Source organism: Dunckerocampus dactyliophorus, chromosome 12, assembly GCF_027744805.1.
Source record: "Dunckerocampus dactyliophorus isolate RoL2022-P2 chromosome 12, RoL_Ddac_1.1, whole genome shotgun sequence".
In the NCBI taxonomy this organism is placed as follows: Eukaryota; Metazoa; Chordata; class Actinopteri; order Syngnathiformes; family Syngnathidae; genus Dunckerocampus; species Dunckerocampus dactyliophorus.
Window position 1 is genome coordinate 18,781,559 of NC_072830.1, and position 26,553 is coordinate 18,808,111.

Genomic DNA, 26,553 nt, shown 5'->3' on the forward strand with positions numbered 1-26,553 from the left:
GAAAACACTGCTTTAGCCTATGTCTACATGAACACCGATATTTTAACAGAACATTTTTGATGCATTTTGGCCTTTTGTCCACACGCAAGCATAGGTATTTGTCCTCAAAAATTACGCTTTTGGAAAATTACGGACAGGGTGAATATTTTTCAAATTTCCGACTTCAGTGTTTGCGTGTGGATGGCTAAAACAGGGCTTGTGTCATACAAATTTTATATGCTCTAACTATTAATACATATTTGATTTATAAATAAGGACCATGGTTGGGCCTGGAACCGCTTAACCGTGATGGGAGGGACGACTGTATGTTTAAAATGATGACCTTCGAGTCCTGATCATTCACAACTTATTAGGTGCAGTTGTGGGTGGACGCTGTGGAATCCAAGTGTTTTGGCCAAGATGAGAGAATACAGATTTACCCTGACACAACTTGAGATTTATGGAGTATTTTATCAAACAAATGTTGCTGCAGTGCCCCACTGCGATCCAGTATGATTTTAAAAGCCCCTGAAAGGATAGGGCCCACAGCAGAAAAGGTGTGATTACATTATTGACTAATTAAGTTATGGATGGATGGATGGATGGTTTTCCGGGTTCTGTGTAAATGAACTCTAATGTTAAAGATAATGTACGGCATAGTAGGTCTAATACAGGGGTGTCCAAACTTTTTCCACCAAAAATCAAAGGATGCGGGGGCGATGAACATATTTAGAATTTTCTAAAAGGACTAAAACCAATCCAACATAGATATGCTAATAAATTATGCATAACGCATTATGCATCTCGGCATTGTGTTACAGGTGACAAAGTATATTATTATTATTATTAGGCTCTGTTTCGCCAATTTCTGCTCGCTTTTTCATGTTTCTTTGTTTAATTATAACTTTAAAATGTGCTGCGGGCCAAAAAAAAAAAAACCCAATCTGTGTACAAGCAATATTCTGTACATCAAATTAAAATTAAAACATTACGAGGATCAGGACCACATTAAATAAGATTTACTCCTTCCTACTCCTTCTGGACATGTGGAACTGCAAATTGTACTATGTGATGTATTCCATTTAACTTGTACGCATGTTCAAATAAAATTAAACCATTACCCATTACCATTATTTATGTTGGTCTAAGGGGGAAAGAATTGCTGTTGCTTTTTTAGGTTTTTGATTGTCCAAAATGCACATGACAGTTGAATGTGTTTTTGTCTGAATGAGGATGAGATTTTTTTTAAATACCACCCCCGTTCGTGCGGCATTCGACATGGCCTTAGTGGACTAACAGCGCTGTTTTATGTCTCAAGAGTCTCACCAGTGCGGTGCTGGGGAGTTTACATGTGCACGGGGTGTCTGCATCCGTGAGGCCTGGCGATGTGATGGAGACAATGACTGTAAAGACTGGTCAGACGAGACTAACTGCACAGGTAAGTGTTTTTAAAGAAAAGGAGGATAACATCAGTCTTTAATATCTTGCCAAATCACGGCTTTATATACGTATAAAATTGTGTTGTCACATTCAAAAGATCTCCCAATGGTGTTTGTTTCCAGTGGGCCAGCATACATGTGAATCCAGTAGTTTCCAGTGCCACACAGGGCACTGCATACCACAGCGCTGGACCTGCGACGGCGACAATGACTGCCAGGACAACTCAGACGAAGACCCTCATTACTGTGGTAACAAGTGGAAGCACTTGAACGCATCACATGCACACTGCTTACTGTAGAAGTGGCCGTTTTAAAAAGTAACGTTTGAATGTATATGAACGCTAAAAACATTTAAAATGACAGTGCGCCTTAAAAAGGTGTAGCCAACAACTAAGCCCGAACAACAACTCGCAACACTTATTTACACGTACCGTATACATGCTGGGTGGTCCAGCGGCGACTCTTCCCCAAACATTGAATCTCAAAAGTATCTGAGGTCTCCCATTGTTTACTTCACGTATGACGACATTGACTTGTTTCGCAATCAAACAAAAACACAGACAAAATACGACAAACCCTGAGAGAGTGTTGGGAGACCGTATCCTCCAGGCTACCCAGCAAGCTTTGTGGCAAAGAGAGGGTGGGTGTAAGTGGAACCTTGGTTAGTGTCATTAATCCTTTCCAGAAGGTCAGACTCAAACCGAAACGTACTCTAATTGAATACATACATGCACACATATACTGTAAGTGACTAATGAATGGGATAAATGAAGATTTAATGTCACTTTTACCTTGATGGAAGACGCAATTATTGACAAAGACGGCGATGTGGTTGCGAGACAAACACATGTCATGCATGTACAGTGTTGTTCTTCCAGCATTAATGAGATACCTATTTTTTTGTAACATTTTTTTTAGAGGGAACTCGTTGCAAAGGCTTCCTCTGCGCCAATGACACATGCCTGCCTGTCACCGCGCACTGTAACGGCATTCGGGAGTGTCCAGATGGTGCTGATGAGGACAACTGTGGTGAGCAGACATACTGTGATTCACTTCAAGTTTCTTATTTCGTTACAAGCCTTCATTGTCATTATTATGTTACATGGAATTTTCCTTCATACTGTAGATCCATTATGTACTCGCTACATGGAGTTTGTCTGCAAGAACCGAGCCCAGTGTCTGTTTCAGTCCCTGGTATGTGACGGTGTCAAACACTGTGAAGATGGGTCTGATGAGGATGCGGAATATGCCAGATGTGGTAAGAAACATCTGCCTGTTGCCTACGGTCTTTGCCATATAAGAACAAATAGAACAAGACATATTAAGTGACCGTTAAAACTAAAAAGTATGGTTTTGAAGTTCCAAATTAGTTTGCACGTCTTTGTATGGTAGTGTGGATTTGTTAGAATAGTGTCTTCTTTGGAGAAGGCCTGGTTGCAACAAGAACCAATAAAACACAATGCGCATGCATTAATTATGTGAACATTTTTAATGTAATTAATGAAATAAATGAGTTACCGCCTTTAACGCATTGTTTTTGACAGCCCTAATGTGGGGTGCAATGATACAGAAATTTACGATTCTATTCGTTATGATACTTTAGTGTTACGGTGTGAAATTTTCATGCCTTTTTTTTAAACTTGTATTTTATGAAATTACCAACGTACGTTTCAACTCAAAAGCACTGTTTTTAAAAGAAGTGTATCCGGTGCAGAGCTACCGGCCTCATTTTCTCCTGCGCAGACTTAGAACAGTTATAAAAGAAAAAATAAATAAATAATTCACAAGTCAACATCATAAGAAAGATAATTGCATGTATTTCATCAATAGTAGTGCTCATAGACTCAATAGTGTTTCAATCCAACTACCGGTAAGTAGCATTCATTATTTCCACACTCCATGTTCACATCCATACATTACAATTATAAAGTAAACAAGAACAATTATCGAAATGACAATACAGCCGAAGTCAAGGCAACACATAGTAAAACTTAAGTCATAAAAAGATTTTTTTAATTCATTATAAAATAATAGCAACAATAACAAGTAAGTGTAGAAAAACACATTTCCGTAATGGAGTTCAGGGCGCGCAAAGGAGTTTTGCATGGAATTAGTCTATTTGGATAATAAAGATGAAAAATGCAGTTTTTCGTGCTGCTTGAGTTGCCATCTGTCGTCAGTCATAACAGGAGCTGCTGATTGCGTCCACCGGGACTTTGCAGCGGTGCAGCAACAGCGAATCAAGGGGGCACTTTGTGACTTGAGTTACAGTATCATTCGATTCATCGTGGTGTCGAATTGAGACCCCCGTATTGAACGTTTAGATGCAGATACATGTATTGCACCCCTAATTATCGCATCTTCTCCCGCTGTGGAACACATACGTAAACAAGATGCTTCGGCGCTCCGTCGCGGAAGTAGATGCGAGCATCTTTGTCACGCACACATGAACGTACAGGAGACAGTGCGCGGGGATACGCCGGGAGACAGATATAACGCCAAGCGTTTTGTGAGGTCTGATTTTTTTTTGAGAAGGCATTTTTATGATGCAAATGTATTAATCTTTTGAACGCATATTTTTAAGAAGCCAAACTCTTTACTTAATTGTTCCCAGCAACTAAGTGGAACTACGTTCTTCAGAACTGGATTTAGGAGACCAAGTGGGGGGTAAATCGCTATTATTGGACTACAAGGCTGATGGGGATGTCATACAACTTCATGTCAAAAAATCCGAACTATCCCTTTGAAGATGTAAGTCAATACAGCATATGCTAAGCTAAACAAAAGTCTTACATCATCTTTGTGTTATAGACAAAGCAAATAAGTGTAATATCTAATAATATATGTCATTAATTTTAGTTTTACAGTATGCCCGGGGCAAATAGAAAAAGGGACCGCACTTTGGGAAACTCTGAAACCCCATGGGGAGGTGTCTTTTGAGTGTTTTTGCCATATTTGACTAATCAACATTTACAGTATTTTACATAAGAAGCATATATCATGTGCAGCAACATGTTCATAGTTCTACACCTCCCTTTTCCAGCCACTCCATCAGAGTTTGGCAAAGTTTGTGACACATACACCTTCCAGTGTGCCAATGGAGTTTGTGTGAGCCTGGAGTGGAAATGTGACGGAATGGACGACTGTGGTGACTACTCCGATGAAGCCAACTGTGGTGAGGAAGATTTTTCTGGTATACTCCTCAGACTCGTACTACACACAACACACTTAAAGCAAATCGAGATTCAATAACAGATGATAGTTCTTTTGTGGAATTTTGCTCCTCGAGCACTTTCTCTGTGCCCTTATGTGTTGCAGCTGCTCCTACTGATGTCCCTGGGTGCTCGAGGTATTTCCAGTTTGAGTGTAAAAACGGACGCTGCATCCCAACATGGTGGAAGTGTGACGGAGAGAACGACTGTGGAGATTGGTCTGACGAGTCCCAGTGTACAGGTAAACGCACTATTACTTCTCTTAATACTAGGGATGGGTACGGAAACTTGGTTTCAGACGGGCACTGCTGCCGACAACGGTAGTGACCAGACTGAAAAACTAAGTAGCTACCGTTGCCTCATTTCGGTGCTGAATGGGCTCACAGAAAGCTGAAGATGAGTCCTGGATTGGTTTTCCAGTGTGACAGTGACCCAAAATGTACTGCAAGAGCAAAAAAAGGAGTGTCTGAAAAGAAGCGTATTAAGATCCTGGAGTGTCTTAGCCAGTTTCCGGATCTTAATCTGTGGAGGAAGCTGAAACGATTGAGGTGCCAAGCGACAGCCTCAAAACCTTGAAGATTATTTGTAAAGAGGAGTGGAACAAAGTGCTCCATGAGATGCGTGCAGCCATGGTGAGCAACTACAAGAAACGACTGACCTCTGTGTCTGGCAACAGGGGGTTTTTCAGAGTATTAGGCCACATTTGCTTCGGGATCAAATACTTAATTTCCTCATTCAAATACAGTGCATTATTTTATAACCTAACCTTTATTTTTTCAGATTTTTTTTCCTGTCGCTTGCTGTTAATAACAATAAACTTACCATGAAAAATCTGGACTGTTTATATCTTTGGAAGAGAGGAAACTTTCAAAATCAGCAGGGCACCAAATTCAGTGGTATATACGAAAACCAAGCCAATTTTTCCCATAGGAAATAATGTAAATCTAGTGATTTCATTCCAAACACCCAAAAGTATGAACGAGTGAGTGAATGAGTTGGATATACAGAAAACAATGCAAAATGATTATAGATGATGAATGGATGGAACTTTATGTTGAAGTGGACTTTCTGTATGTCCTGGCGTGAACGAATTCAATAGTGTTTCTCAGATTTTTAATAAAAATGCTGGCACGGGCAACTTTCATTGGCCCCATGCCAGGTTCATTGGCAGTCACACTCAATAAAAAATACATGGACAGTGAGTCAGCAACGTGTAGGGTGCTTTGTTATTCCACGGAACGATACAGTACAGGGCAAATGGACTAGTTGGTTACGTGCAATATTGTGCAAAAACCTTTTGGCAACAATGGGGCATACTCTCATCTCTACCTTGCAGGTGGAGAAATTCCTCACACGGTGGCCCCCGCTCCTTCAACATGTGCCCCCAACCGCTTCCACTGTGGCACAGGTGCTTGTATTATCAACACTTGGGTGTGTGACGGCTATGCTGACTGTCCTGATGGGAGTGATGAGCTGGGATGTCCCACAGGTACAACCGTCACTGTGGTTGTCTGCCGTTCATCACGTCTTAGTATTTGCGCATTACAGTATTTTTTTTTCCACACGTTTTTTTGCAGTTAATGTGACGCAGACTCCAGTTTCCACCAAGGCCCCCTCCGCCCCTGGTCGTTGCACTTTGGGTCAGTTTTTGTGTCGGCGTCCACCACGCTGCATCCCTGACTGGCAGCGCTGCGATGGCCGGATCCACTGTCAGGATGGCTCTGATGAATACCAGTGCCGTGAGTCTCTCTGTGCTGATTCAACCTACACACACAACTACTCCCCTGGTAGTCCAGGCCTATTGTAGCAAAAATGATGTAGGGACATTCTTAGTCATTCTGGATTTTACCGAAATTAAAATGAAAGGTTCTAACGAGGCATGTCCGATATTGGCATAAAAATGGGATATTGGTACTGTTTTTTTGTGAGCGATGAGGACGTGCTCCACCCCTCTACAAGCTTGCTAGCTCAGTATGCCCGCGGTCGGGAATTGTTTCCAAGTTTAGTTTTTGGATTGTAAATACAGTCAAACCTGTCTATAGCGGCCACTGAAGGAAAACGGCAAAAGCGGCCTCCATAGACAGATGCCCGCGATAGACAGGTTGGCGGCCGTGTTAGAGTGATGGCACCTGAGAAGTCTGGAGTCCAATGAAGGTTCTGGACTTTATAGGCCATGGTATCCTCTGGGAAGAAAGACTGATTATATGAGCAACGGCCACTGAAGGGAAACGGCAAAAGCGGCCGCTATAGACAGGTTGGCGGCCATTTTGAATTTGTGCGCACACATATTAACATGTATTCACAAAAAGACTGGAGCAAAACCAAGAGACATAGGGGAAAAAGCAGAGAAAAAGCAGCAGCTTATTGTCTGGAATTTAGGGTATATTACATACTAACTACTCTGCACGTAGCAAGAAAGATGCACTGTAACACACGCAACTGAAAATTAAAGCACTCTCTTTCATGGACTGGGCATAAATATGCATTTTCAACCCTAACATTATGTTAGACTGTACCTTTTAGATCACACATTTCACCAAAAAGCTGCACTATTAATCACTGAAAAGCAATAAAATGGTCATGCTTTAGAATAGCTAATACTGGCAATGTGGTTTGACTGCATATATAATATAACGTCAAAAACTGCCCTTTTTATTTTTTACAGCCACCCTCAAGCCGCTTTTTTGTGAGAATGGAACCTTCTGCTCTGACGGGGAAGCCTGCGTGCTGGCGGAAGACCGGTGTGACGGATTTTTGGATTGCTCCGACCACAGCGACGAGGACAACTGCACTCGTACGTTGTTGTTGTTGTGTTGAGAACTACTTATATAAACCATATATGTAGTTTTTAAGACTCTTTTTCCAAACAATCCAAGATTTGATTTATCTGATGCTGTTGCAAATGTCGTTGCTCATATAATCAGTCTTTCTTCCCAGAGGATACCATGGCCTATAAAGTCCAGAACCTTCACTGGACTCCAGACTTCTCAGGTGCCATCACTCTAACATGGTCTCGTCCTAAGAATCTTCCCCTGAATTCTTGCTATTACTCCATCAACTACAGGTGAGTCTGCACCGTCCTCGACCATTAGCCCACCCCCTGTTATGATACTGTATTTAACACTCAGTTAACCCACAAGGCATGTGTAGACTGTTTCAAAAGGTTTACTGGACTGTTGTTCAAGTGTAGTGGTGTGCAGAAGTGTTTGTCCCCTTCCTGATTATTGTTTTTTTTTTTTTTTTGCATGTTTGTCACACTTAAATGTTCCAGATCATCAAACAAATTAGTCAATGACAACACAACTGAACACAAATGTAGTTTTTAAATGAAACTTTGAAACTTAAGGAAAAAAACAAATCCAAACTTACATGGCCCTGTGTGGAAAAAGTGATTGCCCCCACTGTTTTCCCCCTTCAGAAGGAAAGTAATTGAGATCTATCAGTCTGGAAAAGGTTAGAAAGCCATTTCCAAAGCTTTGGGACTCCAGCAAACCACTGTGAGAGGCATTATCCTCAAATGGCGAAAACATGAAACAGTGGTGAACCTTCCCAGGAGTGGTCGGCCAACCAAAATTACGCTAGAAGCGCAGCAACGACTCATCAAAGATGTCACAAAAGACCCCACAACAAAATTCATAGAACTGCAGGCCTCACTTGCCTCAATTAAGGTCAGTGTTCATGACTCCACCATAAGAAAGACACTGGGCAAAAACGACCCGCATGGCAGAGTTCCAAGACGAAAACCACTGGCACGTCATACCAACAGTAAAATATGGTGGTGGTAGTGTGATGGTCTGAGGCTGTTTTGCTGCTTCAGGACCTGGAAGGCTTGCTGTGATAAATGGAACCATGAATTCTGCTGTGTACTAAAAAGTCCTGAAGGAGAATGTCCGGCCGTCTGTTCGTGACCTCAAGCCGAAACCAACTTGGGCTCTGCAGCAGGACAATAATCCAAAACACACCAACAAGTCCACCTCTGAATGCCTGAAGAAAAACAAAATGAAGACTTTGGAGTGGCCTAGTCAAAGTCCTGACCTTAATCCTATTGAGATGCTATGGTATTACTTTTAAAAAGGCGGTTCATGCTGGAAAACCCTACAGTGTGGCTGAATTACAACAATTCTGCAAAGATGAGTGGTCCAAAATTCCTCCACAGCGCTGTAAGAGACTCATTGCAAGTTATCGCAAACGCTTCATTGCAATTGTTGCTGCTAAGGGTGTCCCGACCAGTTATTAGGTTTAGAGGGCAATCACTTTTTCACACAGGGACATGTGGGTTTGGATTTTTTTTCTCCCTTAATAATAACACGTTTCATTTAAAAACTACATTTTATGTTCAGTTGTGTTGTCATTGATTAATGTTTAAATTTGTTTAATGATCTGAAACAATTAAGTGTGACAAACATGCAAAAAAAAAAAGAAATCTGGACCAGGGCAAACACTTTTTCACACCACTGTATATCGACTGTATATACTGTGTGTGTGTGTGTGTGTATATATACAGTATATACTTACATACTGTATGAAAGTATAGTAAATATAGATTAAATACATATATTAACATCACTTTTGGCTTTTATTGATGAATCTTATTGGCGAAGACAGAGTAGCGGGGAGGACTGAGGGGACGGGATGCCATCTTTGTCTTCTTTTTTTTTTACATTCTGTCTCTCGCTGTTACAATAAACCTTCCATAAAAACTCTGGACTGTTGGTAACTTATAAAATCAGCAGGGGATTAAATACTGTACTTCTTTTTCCCACTGTGTGTGCGTATGTGTGTGTCTGTAGACTTGTAGGCACCCAGCAGTGGACCATCTTAGACACTCACAGTAACAAGACCAGCTGCAAACTGACGACCCTGAGACCAGACACTACCTACCAAGTGAAGGTGCTCACATTTTGCCTGAGCAAGCTGCACAACACCAACGAGATCATCACAGTCAGGACGCCAGAGGGATGTGAGTCTGATATGACTGACATGTTCTTATGATGACTGAACAGTGCAAGTATTTCTAATTACACTAATATTTCATGTGCACTGCATGTGTCCCGTTTATGTCAACATAAGTCAGCCAGCCAGAGGGGCGTCGACATAAACGGGTTCCATTGTGTTTTCCAATTTAGTTGTTCTTGCATTTGTCCAGAAATAAGATTTTCAGACATTTCTCTTCTAACCAGTTTATCTGGTGTGAATCCAAAATGGTCATTTCCTCATTGGGAACAGATAAAGATTATTTAACTGTAACATACACTTTAAGAAATATGGATTTCAGCTGCTGTATCCAACAACATGCGTGTTTGTGTGCGTGTGCGCGTGTGTGTGTGTGTGTGTGTGTGTGTGTGTGTGTGTGTGTGTCCTTCAGTGCCCGGACCTCCCAGGAACCTGCAGCTGTCTTGTGATAACAGTAAGGACGGTACAGTGGATCTTTCCTGGAGTCCCCCTGACAAAGGAAACGGCCTCATTAGAGAGTATATTGTGAGTTTACTTACCTCTATAAGGTTTTAAAAAGCTTTTTCCAAAGCAAGAGTGCCAAAGAAACAAATAGGTGAATGTGTAAAGAATAACAGTCCCCATTGAGATAGATTGATAGATATTGATATAAAGATTTTTAAAGATACTTCATTGATTCTTTGCAGGAAAAATGAAAGTAATCCACATCAAAAACATAGCAAGCCCGCTCACTCAACAGTACATTCATGCACGTAATAAAGATAAATCAAAAGAAAAGTCAGTTAATGAACGTGATCGCTCCTTCCAAGTGCTGTTGTTAATTGCTGCTAGCGAAGATCAGCAGTGGTGCCGGCTATTGGCAGGTAGATCCAGGGCAGCAAAGACAACTCGCCTGGCCGGCGAGGCTCTTTGGGGGCGAGTGAGGAGGAAGTGTTGGCGGTCCTTCCAACGATAGTGCAGCGTGAGTCCTTGAGTAAAATGGCAGTATTTGTTTGTGATGCATCTGGTTAAGTAAAATGAAATAAATGTTGAAAATAGATTGTATGTTAGTGTGAATTGAATTTAGAATTTCACGGATTTACTCTATCACTGATTTTCAAAAGTATATTGATTAATGAACAACATGTTTTGTGGTTGAATACAGCCTATTAGTAAAAAAATATATATATGCTTACTGAAGCAAATTAAACATTTTCAAGCATAAAAATGGCTAAATGAACTAAAATTCATATGTTAGGCATTCAGAAAATGTATTCAAACACGCTGTAGTTCTGTACACTAAGTCACTAAGTGTCAATGAGACGCCAGACTTGATCGCCGGAACAGGCTTTTATTGCAGGTTTGAATTATTCCACAACAGACACAATAATCCCTAATAGAAATTCCTAATAAAAACATGGGCTCCTGTTGCTGCAGTAACACCAAGCTAAACTCAACTCTGAACGCCCAAGTCACTTCCTCTCCGACCACCAATTATCCCCCCTAAGGAACACATTTATAGCAACACACAGAAGCATGTGTCTTATTTATGTCTTAAATGCCTTATTTACTCTTATTATGTCTACTATGGTGGGTAATACGAGTGTAAAGGTGACTATATACGTATTAGTTCCTGTCTAGAGGGCTCTAATAATGTTTAAAACTGTATTTAGAGAGAACGGGTTTTCTATGCTCTAATTATAGAAAATCTACAGTATTTATAAATAAGGAATCCTTTGTGGAAATTCACTTATCACGGTCGGGTCAGGAACCAATTAACCGCGTTACATGAGGGATGACAGTGTGGGGAAAAAATAAAGTGTTCCAAAAAGGAATGCCACACAGGTTGAATTAAAAATGTTTGTTTTTTTCATTTCCTTCTTGTCAGACTGAGTACGGAGAACAAACGGCCGTTGAGTGGACATCACAGAGAAGTACCACGACCAACACGGAAGTAAAGGAGCTGCAGCCAGACAGGCAGTACAAGTTCAGGGTATGGCAGACACAACGACATCAATACACAAATACTCAAATACAGGCGGTCCTTGTGTCATGATGTTTCGTGTTACGACGTTTCGTCGTTATATACGCACTCCTAGAAATTATTAATACAAAAAGAAAAAGAGATACTAGTTACATGCGCTCGGCGGAATAATACGTGCGTTGCTACACTGATGAAGGGCTACGTCATATTCATTTTAGTTACATTTTTTCTTCATGATATCGCCCGAGCGTGAGGCAGACTCTTCTGATAGCAGTGTGTCAAAGAAAAGTGGAAAGTGAAGTGAAATTACACATCGTAAAATGCTCAGAAAGTGGAGAAACGCCAAACAATGTAGTGCTGCATGCTCAGTCTCAAACGCTTGTCGTAGGCAGAGGCTATTACATATGTGGAAAATGTTCTACTTTTGCAGGATTATTATATCCAAATCTGCAGATATGAGCGTTTGTGGTTTATTACATTATTATATTGGCAATGCAACTCGTACGTAGACCAGTGGCGGAGCTACGTGGTGGCCAATGGTGATCGTGGCCGTGGCCACCCTTGGTCACTCTCCAGCCACCCCAGTGGCCATCTAGACATTTCAAGTATCAACTTATTGCCAACCCTATGTGAGTAATGGTCTCACCTTGGCCACCCCAATGAAAAATGTCTGGCTCCGCCACTGACGTAGACCAAGGACCACCTGCACGTAATAATATTCCTGTTTGTATTGTACATACTGTAGTAGATATTATCTCCATCAGTGCTGTGATATTTTTTTCCTCAGGTGGCAGCAGTGACCAGTCGAGGTATGGGGAACTGGAGTGAGGTTAAATCCATTACACCTATGAAAGGTGAGATTATTTGCATGCCGAACACGCACCTACTCAAGTTAGACATTGTGGTACACTGCCCCCTACTGCTGTAATGGACATATTGCAGTTTGTGTATCCTTAGTTTTGTTGACGATTGGACTTGTTTACTCTGCTGCAGCTCTGCCTCCTCCTTCTGTGATCACTGACAGCATCACCGTAGAGTCCATGAGCCTTTCATTCAGCTTCAATTCCCAGTATGAAGTGGGTGACTCCTTCGTAAAAACTGTCAAGAGTTTTGTCCCTCGCAAAAACTAACTTGGTATATGTTGTTCAGGTGAAACAGTACATTGTGATCCTGTCCTGGCAGTTTGACACTCACATGAAGGAGAGCAAAAACTACACGGTCAAGGAGAAGATCCTCAGAGGTACTTCATGTGTTTTTACACGGATAAAATTCTAATTGCCTGAAATGGAAATAGCTTGTCATTTTCTCGTCCAATTTTTGTTCAATTCCAGTGACCAACCTGACTGCAGGGACGATGTATGAGGTGGCTGTGTGGGCTCACACCAGTGTCGGTGATAGTCCCACAGCCTTGTCTCACCACCAGACTGCTGGTGTCCAGCCAGATAAGCCCCTTCTCAAAGCCCGAGCCCTCAACCAAATTGCAGTGGACTGCAGCTGGACCATCGCCAGTGGCTCATCTTCACAGGTACAACACATAAAAAGAAGAGAAACACCTCTCAGCGCTGTTCTACATAGTCTAAACATGAAACACATATGCCGTAACATAACAAAATACAACAGCATGTTGAGTGATCTCATTCATTTAGTGCAGTGGTTCCCAAACTTTTCAAAGTTGCGTACCGTTTGAGACGTCTGCCTGGAAGTGATGTACCCCCTACTCCTGCACACTTAAAAAACATAAACCACACAATGAAACATCTTGGATATATTATTAAATATATTATATATACTGTATAATGACATTATATAAAAAAGTGTCTTATTTTTCAACTGCACACATAGGCTAATTTAAAACAGAGAGGGTTTTAGAGGGGTAAGATATCTCCTGGCAACTGTGGAATAGCGATTGCAATTAGGGATAGGGCCGATCCCAGCATAATTCACGTATCGCAAATTGCTGATACCATGAGTCGTGTCTGTGCTTTAATGTTGTCTACAAACGAAGCTCGAAGAATGTCAGAGAACATAACCAAAGAGTACCAGCGAATGTAGCTGTATCCACGCATGCAGGGTAGTTGTCCTACTCCCTCACGCCGCACACACACAGACACAAACGAGCGGTCCGCCAGACTTGTTCACGGCTACACAAAAGAGTGAAACATCACCACACAAAACTTCAGTGTCGCTACAATATCACACTTGCCTGTAGAGGGGAGTTTATTACAGCGTCATATCAAATCAACATTAACGATAACTGAGCGACCCGGAAGTAATGTGTGATGTCAAGAGTTTGGTGTCAAATCAAAAAATGCGTCATGAAGAGGATAAAAAAATTGTCTCACTTGACTATAAGTCGCATTTAGCTGTATTTATATATTTTTTTTAGGAGCCGTTCCTATATATATATATATATATATATATATATATATATATATATATATATATATATATATATATATATATGGATACAATAAAACTTTATCTGTTAAATAAATGTCAGAATGTTCTCGAAGAAGACACTTTTATACATGAGATGACACCAGGACGCATCTCAGTGTGTAGAAATATATCGAACAAATGTATTTAACACCCAAACTTCAGTTTTTAAATTAATGAATGAATTAAAATAGATTGAAAATCATATGTGTGTATTTAGTTAGTTAGCAGCAGCTACAATCTCCAAGCTAGACATAGTAATTAGCGTCTTAATTAGACAATGCTGCTGTCTAAAATACCACATTTTTCAATCCACACAGGTATCATATATGATTTATAGTTGCACATTACTTACAGACACAGTCTGTAAGAATTCTGTAACAAAAAGCTTCCTTTATGCTCTCTATCATTCAATTTCTGTGCCTAACTGCGTCACAAGCTGAACCCAATGAATTATTGCGGCCACTAGGTGTCGCCAAATAACCAACCGCTGCTCCACTTTAACTTAAAGGAAGCACATGTTAAATTATATACATGTATATATACAGTATATTGCTTTATAAGTTCCACCTGACTATAAGTTGCAGGACCAGCTAAACTATGAAAAAAAAAGTGTGACATACTCCGGAAAATATGGTTATATGTTTTCATATATTCTTGGCGTGGTTTCATATTGAAGCAAACAGACACTGGTATCGGAATTGTATTGGTATCGGTAGATATCCAAATTCAGGTATCTGACTTTGTATGGACCCCTCTAATATAACCAGTCCACCAAATGTGACCTTTTCTCACCCAGTGATTAAATATTTATTTGTGGTATGCTGTGTGTTTTATTTGTAGGTGTTTGGTGTGTTTTATGCTACATCCTTCCTTGATTTGTACCACAGTCCTAGTCAGGTCCATACCACTTCCACCAACCTGACAATCACTGTGAACAACGATGAGCAGTATCTTTTTTTGGTGAGTCTTGCACAGACCAGCTTCCTTATGTACTTTTCGCACCCTGGATGCAGGCTGAGAACTCCTAAAATGAGAAAAAGACAGTGAACCATATCAATGTAACCTTTGCATTTGGTCTTCAGGTGCGGACCGTCTCTCCCTTCTTGGGTCCGCCATCAGAGCACGTTGTGGTTAAAATGATTCCCAATGAAAGGATGCCACCCCGGAACCTCCACCGTGTGCGTGTAGACAAGACCGAGGCCACACTGAAGTGGCAACCACCTTATGATACACCGAACGCACCACTGGTACAAGTCCATTAGTATAATTCTAGTTATAAAGTTATAATTTTATTATTTATTTTTCTAAACTGCTGTCAAGGGGAAATCTGCTGCTAGTTCCAAAATAGACAAAAGACGAGACAAGTTCTTTTTGGGTAACGAGAGGTACAATTTAATAAAACTTGCATGCAAGGAGACAAATCCATACCTGAACAGATGGCTTCTAGAGAAAATGTCTGACTATTTATGCTCAAATTCTAGTTTGTTATAGGAAAGTAGGGTAGGGTGAGCTTCTCTTCCTGTGAGGGACAGAAATGATGAAGGGCAGACTCACGTGCCCAGACACCCAAGGCTGTTTGAATCAGGTGATAAGCATGTGGAGGACATGTTTTAGAGACAAGTGGCCTCTAGCCTTCAGCAGATAATCATAGTGTGACATTAATGTGTATCATATGTATGTTAGTGCATAATTGTAACTAATATTAGTACAATCAAATGGAACAATGGACACAAAACATTTTATAAGGGCAATAACAAACAAACAAACCATATTTTCCTGACATTTGCAAACATTAAGCGCATACTGATAGCAGTGATGGGCATATAAAGTACAAATTTACAGAAGTAAGGTGTTGATAGAAGGAACAACGGTGTACAAGAGTAAGGGGGGTATTGCGTTGTTGGCTGATGTGTCAGTAAATGAAGTGTGCTGTAAGCTGGCAAAAAACATTAAACAGATATGAAATATGGAAATAAAAGCTAATAATATTCATGGTGATTGTTATTTAGTTATGCTATATTAGACAGAGAAAGAAAAATAAACTAATAAATAAAAAAAAAAATTGCCTCTCTTAACATCAGTAAAAATACATATTTTATTTTTGTCCGATTTAATACATTTTATATGTATTTTCCCCATTTTGATTTCACTCGCCCTCTTTTTTTTTGTTTCTTTAAACATCCCAATTAATGAAAACGGTGTCACACACCCAATAGACAGTCAAAAAGAAGTGACATTATCATGTCTCTCTGCTCTTCTCCCTTTAGACGTATGCAATTCATGTGCGGGATATGGTCCGCAAGGCGGAGAGGGACTACAAGGTGACCACCCAGAACAACACCGTGGAGTACCAGCTGAAAGGCCTGGAGCCCGGAGGACGCTACAGCATCTCAGTGCGTCTACGTAACATGAGCAAGGAAGTTAGCTTCGCTCTGAGCACAGGTACACAACACGCTTGCATAGAAATGTTTTGTAATGTACGTTCTGAGGCCGGATTGACTGTCAAAGCTAATGCTAGCGTGGCCAAACAAATTTTTTTTTTTGTCTGCAGTGGGGTGGATGTTGCAACATGACAATGATCTGGGCTGTGGGGTAATTTCAGAATGGTTGTGCATGCAAGGAAGCCATTAAATATCACAGACAATAAAGCATTGAGCAGAGTGGAAACCTTTCTGCTAGTTGTTGTCAAAGACTTGTAGATGGTTATAGAAAACATCTCATCGAGGTTATTTCAGCTCCTTACTTTTTCGATACTGTGTGATCACTTCTAGATACACAGTATTTTCCAACAAATGTTTTATTTTTATTGTTGCAGTTGCTCTTCCAGCTCCTGAGGCTTTGAAGATATTGAACGAGAAAGACCACATATACCTGTTCTGGAAGAGTCTGGCTGTCCAAGAGAAGACCTTTAATGAAAGCAGGGTGAGAAATAAGCTTTCTTAAGAAGAACTTTCTGGAAGTCTTCACTGTTGATCAGTGCTATTATGGGAGACATTATATGCCGGATAAATTTGATCAGTAAGTGTGTGTATATCTATATATACATATACTGTATATACACTCATACACTACCGGTCAAAAGCTAAAGAACACTTAATTTCTCTGGAGTAAAAACCTAAATTTGTAAGTGTTGAGATGGTCTGTCTGTCTTCCATTGTTAATTGCCTTTTTTGTTTCCATTTTTGTAGCAACAAATTACTTTCTCCAGTTCAATACTGTTCAACTGATGTTTCCAAAGGTATAGTACCACAGTGTGTTCCAAACACTGCTTTTATGCGGACAGAGGAGGTAGTAAGTACTCCAGAACTTGGAACACCTGTAGGAATGAGTAGCACCAACTGCCAAGGCTTGATCAACCTCCATTTCTGCAGAACAGCTTTAAATTGTTGACCCATTTTGTGGTACCTGAAACAGTCATTTTTGTATAATTCTGAAATATACTTAATTTTTCAGTTTTGGGTAACGTTACCCTTTTTTTTTTGTACTTCATCACTTACCGTTGTACCATTTCAAGCTATTCGTTGGACTTGAACGACTTGAATTTCTATGAATAACTGGAAAAGTTGGAGTGTTCTAAAACTTTTGACCGGCAGGGTATATACAGTATATATACATGCACAGATATATACAGTATGAATGGTATGAAAAAGTACTTTCCCCCTTGCTGATTTATTTTTTTTGAATGTTTGTCACACTTAAATGTTTCAGGTCATCAGACAAACTGAAATATTAGTCAGTGACAACATAACTGAACCCAAAATGCAGTTTTTAAATGAAACTTTTTATTATTAAGGGAGGAAAAAACTCCAAACCTACATGGCCCGGTGTGGAAAAGTCATTCTCCCCCCCCAGAAAGAAAGTAATTGAGATCTATCAGTCAGGAAAAGCTATAAGTTAAGTTCTAAAGCTTTGGGAGCCACTATCCACAAATGGTGAAAACATGGAGCAGCGGTGAACCTTCCCAGGAGTGGCCGGCCACCGTTGTGTTCACTGTCGTTTACAAATCCCACATCTCATCTTTTTCCACTTTGATGGCTGGTTGTTTGCAGGGGTATGAGGTGCATGTGCACGACAGCGTGACCAACAAGACAACCTGCCTGGGAAACACGACCGATACTTACTTCCGCATCGGCAGCCTGCAGAAAGGACACAACTACACCTTCTCTGTCCAGGCTCGCTGCTTGCTCAGCGGCCAACTATGTGGCGAGCCTGCACTGCTGCTGTATGACCAGTTTAGACCAGGTAGAATAAGAGCACTCAAAGAGACCTCCACAAAGGGTGAATCATTCATAACCCAAGTTAACAATTACAATCTCACTTCTTAATAGCTGGATCCTGAATTTCTTTCCATTTACAACACACCTAATCTGATCCAGTTTACCTGAGACCACGTCTGTCTCGAAATGTGTTAAATTGATTTTTTTATTCCCCAAAACAACTCAAATTTTAAACAAATGTAGCCTCTCACCCTACAAAGGCAATTTGGAGTAAAGTTTTTTGTGTCTCGATTGTAACCTAACTTCACATTTACCAGTAAATGTGATCATTTCATGATGATGTTCTTCCATGTTTCTAGGAGGGAGTGAGGCCTCCTCAGGCGAAAGCCAATCGCAGGACATGGCGGCGGTCGTAGTCCCGGTCCTTTTCCTGCTGCTGCTAGGAGTATGCGGCGGCTTGGTGGCGCTCTACTTCAGACACCGGCGACTACAGAACAATTTTACAGCCTTTGCAAACTCCCACTACAACTCTCGCCTGGGCTCTGCCATTTTCTCCTCTGGCGACGAACTAGGTGAGAAAGCTCACATTTGTCTTTGCTGGCCAGAGAAATTCCTAAGCAGGAACACACCGGGGCTTTATCCTTATAGTACCCACTCAGGCCATGTCCACATGAATATCTGATCCAAAATGCTTCAGGTGTAACTTGTAGAGATTGGAGTGCATAGTAAAATGCATTATCTACAGCAGGGGTTCTCAACTGGTCTCAACCTGGGACCCACTTTTTTAAAAGTCATTTTTATTTATATTTTTATTATTGTTTACACTCATTTAATTTTTTTTTAAATATTTTGTATTTATGCTTTCATTTACATATATATTTAATTTATTTATACTTTAATATTTATCGTAAATTCCGGTGTATAAGGCGTTACTTTTTTTCTTGAACTTTGAACCATGCGGCTTATACAGCAGTGCGGCAAATGTCTGACTAAATTCTAATATCGCGACATCTCCTTTACTTCAGAAACTACTACTAATTGTTTAAATACTGTGCCGCTCGCGAGTCAGTGAGGAAAAACGGTAGCTCGGCAGGAGGCAATCATGAGCTATCAGTGCACTCACAAAAAGCCTGTCAACCCATTGGACACTGCAGGAGGTCAGTATATACAGTATATCCCCCATTTATCGCGGGCGTGCGAGGTTCCCAAAATAGCCTGCAATAAGTGAAATCCACAAAGTAGCCAATTCTTATGTATGTTTTAAGGCTGTAAAAGCCCTGACCATACACTTTATACACTTTTCTCAGATAGGCATGAACATTTTCTCACATTTCTCTCTTGTTTAAACACCCTCAAAGTTCAAACCTTCGTTTGAATTTTAATGATCAACTACGAGGTTGGACACAAGAAACTATTAAGTGACTGATGCCTATTTCACTCCTCAGACCGTGCCTCTTCGTCCTGGCACCGCTCCACTAAAGCCTTTTTGTATCCTTGTTAAAAGAAATTGTTGCTGTGGTCCTATTTTCCTCGTCGTCCTCCTCGAACCAAAGATTCATTTATTCCGTAATGGCGCCCTACAGCCGCGTAACTTCTACCTTCCTTCAGCTTTTCCAGAAGTCCAACTTTTTGTGCGACGGTTGGCTTCCTCTGCCTTTTGGGTGCAGAACGTTTCGTTGACATTGTGGATTTTGTCGGGGAGAAACTTGCAAACATACAGAGGCTGCAAGCTGTTTGCTAGCGATGACACGACCCACAGAACCAATGATCTACAGTATGTAGCTAAAAAATGCACCATTTATTGAAGCAGTATTCTTGTACGTGACGCATACATACTGATTGAAATACAGGACACATGTAAAATTGCGTGTTTTTGCCATCTCAGCCATTCTTTAGCATCAGAAGAAAATGTGCAAGCGATGGCTATTTCCGCTTATGCCGCCAGCCGCTTATCCGAGGGACTTAAACAGATTCCGCTGTCGACACCTTGTTTGTCATTAAAGCCACGTGTTACATTCCCGAGGGTCACGTTGTTTCCCATTAAGAACAAATTGCCTCTCTTAATTCAACCTTTTTGTCTCTTATTGCTCCTTTTTGTGTCTCCAGTGGATGATGATGATGAAGATGCTCCCATGATCAGCGGCTTCTCGGATGACGTTCCCATGGTTGTGGCGTAGCAAGACATCCCTCCTTGCCCGCTTCCCCTCCCTGCGCCCTGTTGACAGGAAGTCAGCCAATTAGCAAGAAAGATGAAGAAGCGTGTAAAGAGAGATAGATATTTTTCAAATATACAATGCACTTTTTTGGATGCGCAATAACTTATTTTTTATATGAAAAAAAAGAATATATGTATATGGGGACATAAAAGGACTCGGAAGATGCGGTGGATGTTGAGGCATACTGTGAAGAATTGAGTGTTTGTTGCAGAACGGCAGACCCCATTTTGCGCGGTCCATTGCTTAAAACCAAAATAAGCATCCGGAGACCTAAACACACACGAAGAAAAACACATTCTCATGCAATCCACAAAATAAGATCCAACAATTACGATGAAATGATTTGAAAGAATGATGCAGAGGTTATGATCTGCGTTCATCTCTCGGTGTGGCTGCTGATTCATTTTATACCATTCATTGATTCTTACAGAACATGCTTTCATTTGTGTCGTGGAAGTGGAACGTTGATTTGCCATAAATGTAGTGGAGGTGTGTTTTGGAGTTCTCAGGGAATTGCGGGTACCAGCATCGACGTCGTCATGGGTTTTAGCCCGCACCGTCCACTGACTTTAAAACTTTAACTTTAAAATGGTACTGGATCAGTGGACGCGTGGTGGACAGGCTGTAGATTGTAGCTGCTGTTAGGAGCCAGGAATCAGGAATTTAGAGCAAAATCCTCTCCCGCCCCTCCAAAAAAACTTGCTTATTGTGGGATTCAGTCATGCAGAGTTTTTAGATTTCATTTCCATCACCCTTGAAATATTTAAAATCATTTGGCTTTAGCTTTGTAGTGGCGAGAGATGGACGCCTCCTGACGTGCAATTCTCTACCAACACGCTAGGGGCCACTGTTATCCTGAGCGTGAGTAACCATCACTCTCGTTGACGAGCTATGTCGAGTAGTTTGCTGTGTTGTAATAGTGAACCATAGCGACTTCAGCGACATTCAGATTGTTAATATATATGTTAAAGTTAATAGTAACGCGCCACATTTCACTGTCGGTAACAGTAACAGCGTTGTAACTTCTGAAATAGTATTTAATTTGATTACCAGTCATTTGAATACAATAACGCTGTTCTTTTTATACTCCCAACACATACCGCATATAAATATGCATTATCTTAGGCAATTGGAGAACAGGTGGGGTGCGTTGTGATTGTGTATGACCATACATTTCTAGTTTAACGTGTGTCCCATGCTTAGATTTGTTATTTTTCTCACTCCGCATGGACCATACAAACCCTCTAGTCCCCAAACCGTATTCAAACTGGTCCTGGGCGATACTGCAAATTTGGGTATCGCTCTTATACCAAGTAAGTGCACAGCCAGTTTTTCAGATGCCGATACTTTTTACTTGATATTCTTAAAGATCATATCATTGAATGATTTTATTGTTACTACAATCAAAATAAAACAAATACATATAGGTACACAGAGAATTTGTACACATACATATACAGTATATATACACACAATTTCTACAATTTATCGTTTGAGCAAAATAGAGTCGATAATGCAAAAGCAAAAACTACTCTCATTCAGATCCTTTGTCTTTTTGGACTTCTTCCCTGAGTTTGTAAGCAATATATAAATATAGCAATATCAACAATGTAACAATACCAACAACACAACAACAACGAAAAACATATTTGTGAATATAAACAGAAAAGAACTGGAAAAATATCAATCTTGTCATCAAGCGTCAATCCAATATTGATACTACACTTGCTATTGTGATGGGGAAACTTATAGTTCACAGGTGTATAACTTTAGTCACATGCTTTTTGAGCCTGTATACTGTGTAGGGACTCTGAGTGTTACATTGCAATACAGGGTGTCTCTTCATGTAAATTAAATGACGTTAGGTGAGGTGAAGAATCAACCAGGATACCACTGTGTGATTAGGCCATCTCTCAGAGGCTGCCTCCCCCAGTAAAGTACCAATAGGGGGTCCTGAAACCACCTGTTGACACCCAAATATTACCTTTTGATGCCATAGACAAAGCAGCATCGGGGAAGAGATTCAATGTAATTCATTTGCACTTAATGAATTATAAGGGGCGCAGACAGGAAGCCACCCTGTGATGCACGTTCTTTTCAGACGAACTGACACCAAGAATGTCTCCTTTTACATTGGAATTCATTTGCATGCACTGGGGTATAAGAATCACAGTCAGGAGGCCACTCTTGGCCAGACAGCCATGTCTGATCTATTTTGCAAAAGAAATCTACTGCGCAAACTCCCTGTCTTTATTTCAGGCTTTCTCTTTTCTTAAGAAAGACATTTTTTTCCACAATAGCATCAATATGTGGATCTATCCACCCACCCCTAGGTTTATTCAAGACATGTTGAAAATGGACCCTACTGTTGAGCAATTTAAACAAATTTATGTTTTTTTTTACATGATTCTACTATTTTTTTTTAATCCTAATCATTCCTGCATTTGAAATGCTTTTATGGAAAATAAACGGAATTGTGCAAAAAAAATCACGCACGCGACATGCATTTTTATTATTATTTTTTTTTTATGTACGTCAGTGTCAACCATAAATCCAAAATTCCTCCCTGCTGTCCGAAACACGATGTTTCTGCATGACCTGAAACTACAAATACATCAAGCGTCAACCCATTTTCGAGACGCTTTTTCCGGCCCAATGTATATAAGCTCATCGTTGCACGTTCCATAAATGTGTCACACACGTCTGATTCCGCCCACCCCCCGACCCCACCTGAATGATATCGTCACTTCACTGATAGGGAAATGAAACGTCGTGCGTGTCGCCTCCTTGGGTCTTCTGCTTTATCCGGACAGGTTGTATTTGTTAAGACGTCTTCATGAATGTATTTTATACTTGTGTTTTTTTTTTTTTAAAGCGCATTACGGCATCACTGTGTGTGAATACTAACGGTTGGTGAACACCATACCTGTCAACCGGGAACCTGCCCAATCTCCCATTTAAACAGTTCCCCGTAAATTATTTTAACTTTCATTAAAAACAAATGTAAAAAAAAAAAAAAAGCCTCTCTGGTATAGCAGATGACACCAGTGACGGTGTCCATGCTTGAGCAACAGCATTAGCAGAGGCCAGGCAGGGATTTCCCTCATTTTCCGGATAATTTCTACTGTATTTCAGGTGCAGGTGTTGACAGGTATGGTAAGCATCTTGTACACAACTTGCCATTTGTACGACCCACTGAACTCAACGGTACCAACCAACTTAGGTGAGGGTCTTTGCTGACACTTGGTCTTTATTTCCTCACTTTTTGTGTTGTCTTTGCCTTAACTTTGATTTTTCTGGCAATAGTTTTGTAATTTGTACTAATTGTCACCACATGATGCCTTTTTGACATACATCAGGCGTTCATGTCACATGTGATAGAACAGAATAATGTCGCATGCATGCATACGTTCACTCTTACTTACTTGGGCATTTGTTCGGTTTGGTCAAATCACTGCTCCTTTCGGTCACCTTCAGGGCTTTTTTTTTTTCCAACTTGTGTACAAAGTGTAATTATTCTTTATTTGGCCATCTGTGCCCAGTTTTTTTCTTTGTCAAAAAGTTTGCTTTAAAACGTTTGGCACGGATACTACATCTTTGACGATATAGATGTCTTGTTTGCTTGTCTCAGAGGTTGCAAGAAGAAAAAAAGATGTTTAACAAACAGTGTGAGGTGTTTTAAAAGCCACTTATGCTGAAATAAAGGCGATTTCAATTTCCACTTGACTGCCATTTGTGCTCTCTGAAGGAAATTGACCGGGTTCAATGTGCCAAAAGGCTGAAACGATTCATGAAAGGACGGCCTCAGCAGTGATCGTTTCTAAAACGGTGAACAGCAGCAGGACTGAGGCTGAACACCTGAAATTCAACACAAAGTTTGGCTGTATGGGCAGCAGCTTCCCTCGAATTACATTATAATGAGTACATTATGCTTCTTTTACTGTGTTCTTTAACCACAGAGTCCGCAACTCTCACAACGTCAACCTACTGCGAAGCTATCCTGTCTTATCTTAATAGCGACAAAAGTTCAGGAATATCTTTATGCAATAGCAGCCAATATGAAGAGTTTGAATAAACAGGTCTCTTCTATATTCCAGACACCTTTTCGTCTACCCGAGAATGTCTTTTCCTCCTCTGGAGATCACGTCGGGGTCACCATTAATTGTTGGAGATGAAATTCTCGACAGCCACTTTAGAAAAATTAATTAAGCCAATTTCACCTCCCCCTTACGTGTTCGTTGATCTCCAGTTTTGAGAAGGAAAGAAGACTCACACACCAGATTAAGTTTAAGAATTGTATTGAGAATAAATCAGAATAAATTTGCCTCCTCTCCGAAGGAAGAGAAACAGGTCCTGATCGATGGTCCCCTCTGCTTTTTTATAATTGTTTTGCTCAGACAATTGGCGCCAGTCTCTCCAAAGATAACTTTCTCTCGGATTCTTTGACGAAGTTGTGTGACGGCGGCAGGTGATGGTCACTGAGTTGTTTACACTTATGTAGCATAACATCACACTTCCCTGTCTATCTCAAGGCTTACTGACTTGTTTACGTTTCCCTATCTGGCTGCTGGTCCCGGCTGGCCTTCACTATGTGTGAGCACTTCACTATTTCTGTTTAACCTTTGACACACTTGTGTCACAGTTGTTTATCTACTTGATGGTCCCTAACTTGGGCATCGTTTCAATTTGACCCTCCAGGCAGGTTAGGCTCCTAGGGGTTCCGCAGCTTGACCTTTATAGTATGTGCAATTTTTGCACAGATTGCTCAATTTTTAAGTTTAGCAGGCTGAAATTCAAGCCACTGAGCTTTGAACAATCCAAACATCACGGTGGATGTTATGCTTTTGTTCTCTCGGTCTCTGTTATGGAGCTGCGAATTTGTATGTTTCCTGTATTGTGGGGGACGCTGCGGGACCACAGACTCCCATTATAAACACCTATTTTTTATATTCAATAATCCTGATAATTACCTAATTACCTCCTATCAAATATTCTACTTTGAAGTTCATTTTTGGAAAATATTGCAAATTTTGTGATTTAGCAATTTCGATTTTGTTTTTGTTTTTACAAAATAGCATAAAATAAACAAGCAAAAAAGAATATATGACTTACTTATAACACTGGTATTGTAGGGACCATCGATACAAATATTAAAACCCGCCCCAAGGGTTGAGCGATTCCAATTCCAATTCCAATTCTTTTCAGAGGCAGTGTCATAAAACTTTGCATGGTTTAAAGGAGGTCGCTGACCACACATTCCTCCTATTGGAGTTTGTGCCAAGTTTTAAGGTGGTAAAAAATATTTTTTTATGCTTTTAAAGAAGGCCTACCTCCACATTACTGAGCTACTATGAAGGTTAATTTGTGTCTTTATTACCAAGCTACTTTTGAGACACTGAATTCATGTCACTGAATTTTTTGCGTTTTAATTTTGTGAACTGAATTCTTTTTACAACAAATTGTGCTAAAAATTTCATTGAATATAAGGCTCATGTTTTAAAATTCAGTTTATAAAAATATAGTGAATATAGTGAAAATTCAGCGTTAAAAAATCAGTACAATTAAATTCAGTTTATAAAAAATTAATTGTAAAAAAACGTAATTCAGTTGATAAAAATTCAGTGTAAATATATTCTGTTTCAGAACGCACGGTCCACTTCCGGTAATTTAAGACTGAAGCAATCGATTAGCTCTCAAAGTCAGCCAATCAAATGAAGTTTGTAGTCAGGTGACACGGACCTTCTGAGGGAGCGCCAAGCAAGCCTGAACATCAGTAGCATGGCAGCCAGCACCTCGTTAAGAACCCAAACGTTAAGTGTTTTGTTTTACTAACAATGTAACTTTTGCAAAGAGGAAACGGAATTAACCAAACAACCTCCTCAGGGGTTTATAGGTTTCCATTTTCATACTTTATGCACTATTACAAATTGCAGTCGCTGTGGAACTGTCGCCGTGCCGCCATGTTTGTTTTGAGATACCATGTTTACAGGTGCATAGACCGGTATACCTAGATAAGTGCACGTAAATGTACTGTGGGGAAGGCGGGCCACAGCACTTCTTCCGCTTCTAGAAGTGTCTTTCTACCTTCTGAACAAACAATATGAAAAAACTACCAATGAAGAAGAGGAACTTATA

At 40.4% G+C, this 26,553-nt stretch overlaps 1 protein-coding gene and 1 long non-coding RNA gene across 5 annotated transcripts in view; one reads left to right on the top strand and one right to left on the bottom strand.

Moving 5' to 3' along the window:
• Positions 1–24,670, top strand: part of sorl1 (sortilin-related receptor, L(DLR class) A repeats containing) — a 76,471-nt gene extending 51,801 nt beyond the window's left edge. Inside the window, exons 25-48 of one of the 2 annotated variants that reach the window (XM_054793893.1) lie at positions 1,298–1,417; positions 1,542–1,667; positions 2,337–2,447; positions 2,545–2,676; positions 4,462–4,593; positions 4,737–4,871; positions 5,967–6,119; positions 6,208–6,369; positions 7,296–7,424; positions 7,568–7,694; positions 9,421–9,590; positions 9,996–10,108; positions 11,451–11,555; positions 12,334–12,400; positions 12,540–12,622; positions 12,696–12,786; positions 12,878–13,071; positions 14,826–14,945; positions 15,068–15,232; positions 16,253–16,427; positions 16,801–16,907; positions 18,035–18,227; positions 18,562–18,774; positions 20,309–24,670. In XM_054793893.1, coding sequence (XP_054649868.1) covers positions 1,298–1,417; positions 1,542–1,667; positions 2,337–2,447; positions 2,545–2,676; positions 4,462–4,593; positions 4,737–4,871; positions 5,967–6,119; positions 6,208–6,369; positions 7,296–7,424; positions 7,568–7,694; positions 9,421–9,590; positions 9,996–10,108; positions 11,451–11,555; positions 12,334–12,400; positions 12,540–12,622; positions 12,696–12,786; positions 12,878–13,071; positions 14,826–14,945; positions 15,068–15,232; positions 16,253–16,427; positions 16,801–16,907; positions 18,035–18,227; positions 18,562–18,774; positions 20,309–20,379 — 3,194 coding nt within the window. In that variant the 3' untranslated portion in view covers positions 20,380–24,670. Of the gene's footprint in view, positions 1–1,297; positions 1,418–1,541; positions 1,668–2,336; positions 2,448–2,544; positions 2,677–4,461; positions 4,594–4,736; positions 4,872–5,966; positions 6,120–6,207; positions 6,370–7,295; positions 7,425–7,567; positions 7,695–9,420; positions 9,591–9,995; positions 10,109–11,450; positions 11,556–12,333; positions 12,401–12,539; positions 12,623–12,695; positions 12,787–12,877; positions 13,072–14,825; positions 14,946–15,067; positions 15,233–16,252; positions 16,428–16,800; positions 16,908–18,034; positions 18,228–18,561; positions 18,775–20,308 lie in introns of those variants that run through there. The other variant, XM_054793894.1, reaches the window with a different exon arrangement.
• LOC129190996 (uncharacterized) overlaps positions 19,564–26,553 on the bottom strand; it is a 107,602-nt gene continuing 100,612 nt past the window's right edge. For all 3 annotated transcript variants that reach the window (XR_008573125.1, XR_008573124.1, XR_008573123.1), the window contains one exon: positions 19,564–20,417. This is a non-coding gene — a long non-coding RNA (uncharacterized LOC129190996). The remainder of the gene's footprint in view (positions 20,418–26,553) is intronic.